Here is a 7,984-nt window from a genome sequence, read left to right as displayed (position 1 = left end):
AGAGAGAGAGAAAATAAAAGAAAGGAAAAAATCAAACAATTAGCCAGATGTGGTGGCACACACCTGTACTCCCAGCTATCTGGGAGGCTGAGTTGGAGGCTGCTGTAGCTGTGCCACTGCATTCCAGCCTGTGCGACGGCGTGAGACCCCAACTCAAAATAAGAAAAAGAAAAGACGAGAGCCTATTGAGTGAGGCCCCTCTGTTGGCATCTATGGACTCACACGTGTTGACTAATGCCACTCCAGCCCCACACCCACCTTGACCTTGGGCAACCCAGACTCTTGGGCCTTTGTAACCTCTCTGGGTCAGGAGCCCAACAAGCCCTGGGCTCGGAGGCTGTACCTGCAGCCAGCCTTTGGGGAAGGTTTTGTGCAAGTCATTGCCCAAGCGCTGGCGGGATTGTGCCACTGATTTACAAAGCAAACCCTGGCTGGGCTCCAGATGACCACCCATAGCCTGTTATAAAGGTCACAGCAGCCTCGGGCCGCTCACTCGGCCTGGCTCCGGCTACCTCCTCGTTCAGGCATGGCGCTACCCTGGGTTCTCGCGGCCCTCAGCCTCCTGCCTCTGCTGGACGCCCAGCGCCCCGTGTGTGCCAACCTGACGGTGGGGCCCATCACCAACGCCACCCTGGAGCGGGTGAGTGCCTGGCTGGCCCTACCCCCGAGTGTGGGGCGTCTCCTTCCACCCCACGGGCTTTCCCCACTGCTGGCTGTGGTCCACCTCTGTTCCTGGCTCTGCCCTTCCCACCGCTGGGACCTTGGGGTGAAGCGGAGAGCAGCCCAGGGGACTCTGGGGCCGTCGCCTGCCTCCAAACTCAGAAGCCTCCCGTGGAGTCCCTCCCAGGGGACCGTCCTGTGCTGGGTCTGGAGGGGGGTGCCTGTGGGGGATGCCTGACCCTGAGCGTGAGATCCTGTCTCCCCACTGGGGCCTCGGTCTCCCCACATGAAAGCGGAGGGAGGGAACTGCTTGAGTCTCCTCCGGGTTGCCCGTCCCTCACCGGTTACTGCCCCCTCCCAGATCTCCCACAAGTGGTTTTACATCGGCTCGTCCTATCAAGACGCCGAGTACAAGGAGGAGGCCAAGAAGATCCAGGTAGCTTTCTTTTACTTCACCGCCAACCAGACGGAAGACACAGTACTGCTTCGAGAGTACATGACCGTGTAAGACCCCCTTCCGGCCCACCCCTGCCTCAGCTCCTGGCCTCGGCCTTCCCCTCTGTGGCATCTCTTGCCCCTGGATGGCGGTGGGCAGCTGTCCGGCCCTCCTTGACTGTCTTCCTGTGTTCTTCCCCCTTCGGTCTGGCTCTAGCGGGGACAAGTGCGTCTATAACGTCAGCCTCCTGAATGTTCAGCGGGAGAATGGGACCCTCTCCAGATACGGTAAGGGCTGGCCCTCAGGCAGCTGGGTCTGCCGTGGGGCCTGCGGTGGGCCAGCCTGAGAAGCGGGACTGGGGCTAAGGTCCTGGGGCCTTTAGGCACAAGAAATCAGCACTGACCCTTTTGAGCTTCTACTGTGTGCCAGGCACGGCTGGAAGTGCTTTCCACGCACCAGTCCACTTCATACAAACGACCCTCAGGGAACACTGCAATGATCAGAGGAGGAACCGGAAGAACAGAGACATCAAGTAGAATCCCTGATGTCACACAGCTTGTCATTAGAACTAGGATTGAGACCCCAAGGCCGGCTCTAGACCTGGCTCTCTCTCAACCCCTCTTGAAGACCCTTTGGAAGCTGCAGGTGGAAGCCCGTGTGTGGGCAGGGGGTGACTCTCTCTCTGTCCCCATCACCACTGCAGGGCCGACACACGTCGGGGCCCCACAGTGGACGATGGAGCTGAGCTGGCACCATCGCGCAACCCCGAGGCTCCATTCTGGCCTCTTTCCCTCATCTGTCCTGACAGCCATGGTCCGCACGGGGCTCCAGAATTTCATCGGCGTAGGGCCTGGTGCATGGGTGGGGGCACACAGAAGCCTAAGGACACCCCAGGCTTTCCTGGATGGACTGTGGGCCTGGGCACGCCCAGGCTCCCTCCCCTGTGAGATGGGGACCCTGTGCCGCCCATGTTCTCACCCGAAGCCCTCTTCCCCTCCAGAGGCGGGCAGAGAACACGTAGCCCACCTGCTCTTCCTCAAGGACCCGAGGACCTTCCTGCTTGCTTCCTACCTGGACGATGAGCAGAAACGGGGGCTGTCCTTCTACGGTAGGCCCCTCAGCAGCCCCCGACTCGCGCCCGCTGGGTCCAACCCCCCTGGGGCTGGGCCCCCAGATCCCCACCCTCCCCAGCCCCTCCCCTGGCCTCCTTGCTCCCTGCTGCAGCTGACCAGCCTGAGGCGACCCAGGAGCAGCTGGGAGAGTTCCACAAAGCCCTCGAGTGCCTGGGCATTCCCAAGTCGGAAGCCGTGTACACGGACTGGAAAAAGGTACCTGCAAGGAATCCACCATTCCGCCTTTGCCGACCCCAGAGGCCCAGAGAGGAAAAGCTGCCCCCTGAGGCAGCCCAGCCAGGCGGGTCCCCGCTTTGAAGCACCTGCCTCACTGCAGGGACAGCCGAGGCCTCCGAGGCCGATGAGGAGTGGGTGAAGCCAGGAAGGAAAAGTCCCCTTGACCTCAGGGAGGACTTGAAAGGCTGGCAGGAGGGAATGGCACGAGCTGAGAGGTTACTGTACGCACCCTAGTCTTCTCCCTGCCTCCGCTCCCTGCTCATTTCTAACAGCCGTGCCCCAGGGAGCTGGTATTGTGGCTTTCAGTGTCATCCAGATGGCAGCAAGCCCAGGGCCACCCAATTTTGGCTATAAATGAGAACCACCTGTCTAAAGGCCTCCCCACACCCCTCTTTACACCGGTGTTGAGGGAAAGGCTTGCCCGGTGTTCTATGCTATGGTATCTTTAGCGTCACAGAGCTGATGAGCTGGTGACAATTTATATATACACACATATGAAATACTATCTCGGCCACTAGAATAAAAGTGTCTCCCTGCGCTGACCCACGAGGTCATCTCCCATGACCTCCAGCGGCGAGAACTATTCCCAGGCCGGGATCCTGGGACAGGGCTGACGAACATGGCCACTGGAGGCGGCTTCCCTGGTCCACGGCCAGCCTCCCCCACGGACTGGCTGGAGGCCTCGGATAGGTCACACAGCCGCCCCAAGCCTCAGTGGCAGCGTCTGCAAAGCCGTGGTGGTTGTGAGGAATCGGGAGAGGTGGTACCAGGACCTAGTGGGTAACCGGGGCTCAGTAAATGCCGCTGGCTTTTACGGGCTTGAGCCCCACTTTCAGGCGGGTAAGCCGAGGCCGAGAGGGAGTGCGACTTGCCAGAGCCAGCCGGCTGGGACATGTCGAGTGCCACAGGCCAGAGTGCCTGCCGTTCCCTCCGAGGGCCCCTCCCCTCCCCCACTCCTGGGTTCTCCCTCACCCTGCTCCCCGCTGTCTTCTAGGATCAGTGTGAGCCGCTGGAGAGTCAGCACGACAAGGAGAGGAAGAATGAGAATGAGGGGTCCTAGGAGGGCACCGTTCGGGGCCAGGACTGCGGGCAGGGGGGCCATCGTCATCCCTCAACCCACCCCCCACACCTCAGTTCTTTCCGCCGCTTGCAGCAATAAAGATTCTGCCTTTGGAACAATCTGGCTGGTAGTCATTTGTTTATTCACTGATTTACACACTCATTCATGTGGATGCCTGCCTGAGTCAGGCCCTGGCTGGGCACTGAATAAGCCCCTGTCCCAGCCAGGAAGAGCTGGTGCATGTGCCAAGATGGACAACTGGCACTGGATGCAGAGCCCAGCACCAGGAAGGTTCTTTCTACAGCAGGGAAGTCTGGGAAGGCTTCCTGGAAGGGGCATCTGAACTCATATACAGAGACGAGGAGCTGGATGTAACCTGCTGTTCCTGTATAGAATGTGTAATCATCAAATCAGGGTCATTAACATATCTATCACTTCAAACATTTTTGTTTTGGGTACATTCAACATCATACTGTACCCTGCAAATGTGTACATGTATCCATTCAAAACAATAATAAGGCCAGGCACGGTGGCTCACGCCTGTAGTCTCAGCTACTCAGGAGGCTGAGGAGGGAGGTTGACCTGAGCCTGGACAACATAGCAAGACCCCCATCTCTACAAAAAATAAAAACATTAGCCAGGTGAGGTGACTGGTGCACACCTGTAGTTCCTCCATCTGCTCAAGAGGCTGAGGAGAGAGGGTCACCTGAGTCCAGAAAGTCAGGGCTACGTGAGCCGTGATCGTACCACTACACTCCAGCCTGAGCACAGAGTGAGACCCTGACTCAAAAAATAATAAGAGCAAAAAGTGAGTTTCAAAACTGGACGACTGTAAGGCCTGTCTTCTTACAGAAAGAATGTAATAGAACCTTGGCTGACTAGTCATGAATAAAAAACACCCGCCGCCCTGCCTGCAGGCGAGGGCGTGAGAAGATGCCCTTGAGAGACTTGAGGCAGGGGACCCTGAGTAGGCCTGCAGTGGACGCGGCCAGAATTCAGGTGCGCAGTGCATCACCACGGCCGTCTGAGGCGGCGGGTGGGAGGGGCCGGGCCGGAGGGGCTGGGTGTCTCCACGGACACGTCCTCAAGGTGGTCCCTCGAGAGACCCGGAAAAAGGAGACGCCGCACAGGGGTGAGGCTGGTTCCCCAAACCAGCGCACATCTGAGCTTGCCCACGTGAAACCCTTGAGGTGGAGTCAAGCCCAGTGTGGCCCCTCAGTGGCACGCGTGAGGAAGGGCTGGCCTCCACCCACTGGGAACTCACGTCACGTGAGGGAGGTCAAAAAGCCGGGGCGGGGTCGTCAGGCAATTCCGGGGGTGCAGCTGGTTGCTATCCCGACACCTGGTGCCCACACGCACCAGCCCCTATTTCCTCCCCTCCGAAAGCCAAGCCCCACAGGCCCCAGATTCCAGCGGCCTTTGCTCAGCACCCAGGGCTGTGGCTGTGCCCACCGCACAAGGCGGAGGACACTGGGCCCAGCTCCCGAGGTCCTCGGAACACAGCGGACGAAACAGCCTCTGGGCGCTCGGGAGGCCTGGAGGCTCGGAACCTGCAGGAAATCTTCCCATTTCAGTGTTGCTTTCAGCGACATGCTATTTTCTTTTTTTTTTCTGAGTTGGAGTCTCACTCGGTCGCCCAGACTGCAGTGCAGTGGCCGCTCCCGGCCACCGCAGCCTCGCCTGCTGGGCTCTGGCGATCCTTTTGCCTCAGCCCTCCAAGTAGCTGGAACCACAGGCACGTGCTACCACGCCCAGCTAATTTTTGATTTATTGTAGAGATGAGGTCTCACCAAGTTTCCCAGGCGGGTCTCGAACCCGTGGGCTCGGGCAATCCACTCACCTCAGCCTCCCAAGGTGTGGGATTACAGGCTGAGCCACCGAGCCTGGCTGCAATTTTTATTTTTATTTTTTATTTTTTTTGAGTTGGAGTCTCACTCTGTTGCCCAGACTGGAGTGCAGTGGCCGCTCCCGGCCACCGCAGCCTCGACCCGCTGGGCTCCGGCGATCCTTCCCCTCAGCCTTCCAAGTAGCCGGAATTACAGGCATGCGCTACCACGCCCGGCTGATTTTTTGATTTATTGTAGAGATGAGGTCTCGCTGCCCAGGCGGGTCTTGAACCAGCGGGCTCAGACAATCTACTCACCTCAGCCTCCCAAAGGTGCGGAATTACAGGCTGAGCCACCAGGCCGGCTTGAGATGCTATTTTCAACCCTGCTGAGGATGGAACAGAAACGAGTCGTGAAGGGCGGGGGAGCATGAGGGAGGTGCACTGTGGAGTAGAGGGAAAAAAGGCCGGGTGAAGAAGAAAGGGAGCTAGGAGACATCGTGGTGGAACAAGGAGTGTGAGCATTAGGGTCAAATGCGAGTTCAGCCGTCTCCCAAACCAGTTTGGGCAGGTGGCCCAGGGGAACCTCACTCTCCTCATCAGTAAAATAGGGGCATGGTGGGAGTCCGGGGTGGGGGGGACCGTGGGGGGCAGGACGTGCCGAGAGCCCCAGCCGGTGCTCAGTCAATGGCAGCTGTTGTTCACTATTGAAAGGTGCACTGGAAAGAGAGTCCAGGCCCGTGCTTTTGTGGACACCATCTCTGGCTTCAATAGACGGGGCTTGGCCAGACAGCCTCTCCTAGCAGTCCTCTCCAGTCGAGAGATTTATGGCTCTGACTGGGTGTAGTGGCTCACACCTGTAATTCCAGCACTTTGGGAGGTTGAGGTGAGAGGATTGCTTAAGCCCAAGAGTTGGAGACCAGCCTGGACAGCTTAGCAAGACCCCATCCATACAGAAAAAAAAAATTAGCTGGGAGTGGTGGCATGTGCCTAGGATCCCAGCTACTGGGGAGGTTGAGGAGGAAGGATCACCTGAGCCCAAGAGGCTGAGACTGTGGTGAGCTTTGATTGTGCCACTGCACTCCATCCTGGGTAACAGAGTGAGACCCCGACTCAAAAGAAAAAAGAAAAAGAAAAAGATTTATGATTAAGAGAGATGGGAGGGGGCAAGGGTTGATGGGAAACAGCAGAGCACCAGGCGGATACCTGGGTGGTGCGGGGTGTGGGAGGAGCCTGGTTGGGTGTCGAATTTTCCACCCCACAAACTTGACTTTAGAAACCAAAAGTTAATGACACAATGACACACACCACAGATGCAGACAGCTTTGGGTATTTTTTTTTTTTTTTTTTGTCTTTTTTTTTTTTTAGATCAATACTCATTCTTCATTAGCCCTCGTAACGAAAATAGATTTTTAAATGCCTCAAATATACAAACATCATCGATGCACACACATTCCAGAAAGGCTGAGGTACGCGCTGCGATAGGGTTGGGGAGCGGGAGGTGGCCTGGCTGCACAGACAGACAGTGCCCCGGACCAGGCCTGCCAGATAGCTGGCCGCTAGCGGGACACCTCTGGGATCCCAGGAGGAGCCAGGCCTTGCGGTGAGGTACCGAGGGACCATGGCGAGTGGTGTCCAGCCCTCTGGAGAGTGTCTCCGTCCCAGTGGGGCCACGGGAAAGGCCTCTGTGGACATGGAGAAGCTGGGTACAGGTTACCCTGGGGCCCCGACATCCTAAAACTCCCTACTGGCCACCAGTCACTAGGAGACCCCTTCCCAGGGATGCTTGCCCAGAGTGGCTGGTCACAGGCAGGGACAGGTCTGCTCCAGAAACCCTGGTTCTTTCCCCCCTTATCCGGCCTCCTAAGGAGGACCCCCAGGCAAAAAAACATCTTTCCATCTGTATATAAATAAAATAGCTCTTATTGGCCAAGGTGGCCAAGTGCAGGACCAGGAGAAGAGGCTGCCAGGGCTTCTACCTGACCCGAAAGTGGCCTTGGTCGCAGGGTCACTGAGGAGGCTGGCGTCCCTGGGAAGTCATTTCTCTTGGTGACCATGGCCTACACTTGGGAAACACTGGGGCGGAGTGCACGGGCCTGTGCCGGAGGGAGAACCTCTTGGTGAGGAGCTATGGGACCTCCAGGTCCCTGTGTGCTCGCCCCTATGTCTCTGGGCCCCCAGGGAGTCAGAAGAGGCAGGAGTCCCGCAGGCTGCGAGCTTGGCGCAGGTCGGCCGACAGCGAGCGTCTCATCTGCCGAGTGGCGGAGCGGACGCTCTCAGCAGCCCGGGCGGCCTGGCTCAGGGCCCTGCTGAGCTCCTCCAGGTCGTCCGGGTCGAGCTGGATAGAGTGCCGGTGTCCCCGGGTCGAGGGGGCTGAGGTAGCTCCTGCGGGTGCATAGAACCTGAGGGGAGGGGAGGGGAGGGCGTTCTGTCAACCACGTAGAGAGCGGGAGGGAGAGTGGGGGTGGGAGGAGCCAGCCCACCCTGTGCCAAGCCCCGGCTGGGCCCCTGGCCCCTACTGGCTAGGCCTGCTTCTTCACCTTAAGAGTGGGAATACTGCCGAGCTCGGTGGCTCAGCCTGTAATCCCGCACCTTTGGGAGGCTGAGATGAGTGGATTGCCTGAGCCCGTGGGTTCGAGACCCACCTGGGCGGC

At 58.5% G+C, this 7,984-nt stretch overlaps 2 protein-coding genes across 2 annotated transcripts in view; one reads left to right on the top strand and one right to left on the bottom strand.

Annotated features, from left to right (window-relative positions):
• Nucleotides 1–526: 526 nt before the first annotated feature.
• LOC103259553 (alpha-1-acid glycoprotein 2-like) lies at nucleotides 527–3,505 on the top strand. The gene is made up of 6 exons (XM_008057213.1): nucleotides 527–640; nucleotides 1,022–1,164; nucleotides 1,313–1,383; nucleotides 2,097–2,204; nucleotides 2,321–2,424; nucleotides 3,440–3,505. Exons 1-6 carry the CDS (start codon nucleotides 527–529, stop codon nucleotides 3,503–3,505), a joined length of 606 nt encoding a protein of 201 aa, XP_008055404.1.
• Nucleotides 3,506–7,503: 3,998 nt separating this feature from the next.
• Nucleotides 7,504–7,984, bottom strand: part of AKNA (AT-hook transcription factor) — a 46,621-nt gene continuing 46,140 nt past the window's right edge. The window contains exon 22 of the mRNA XM_008057211.1: nucleotides 7,504–7,732. Coding sequence (XP_008055402.1) covers nucleotides 7,516–7,732 — 217 coding nt within the window. The 3' untranslated portion in view covers nucleotides 7,504–7,515. The remainder of the gene's footprint in view (nucleotides 7,733–7,984) is intronic.

Source organism: Carlito syrichta, unplaced genomic scaffold (assembly GCF_000164805.1).
Source record: "Carlito syrichta isolate Samal-C Ts95f unplaced genomic scaffold, Tarsius_syrichta-2.0.1 Scaffold302868, whole genome shotgun sequence".
Classification (NCBI taxonomy): domain Eukaryota; kingdom Metazoa; phylum Chordata; class Mammalia; order Primates; family Tarsiidae; genus Carlito; species Carlito syrichta.
This window is presented reverse-complemented; position numbering and strand designations above follow the sequence as displayed.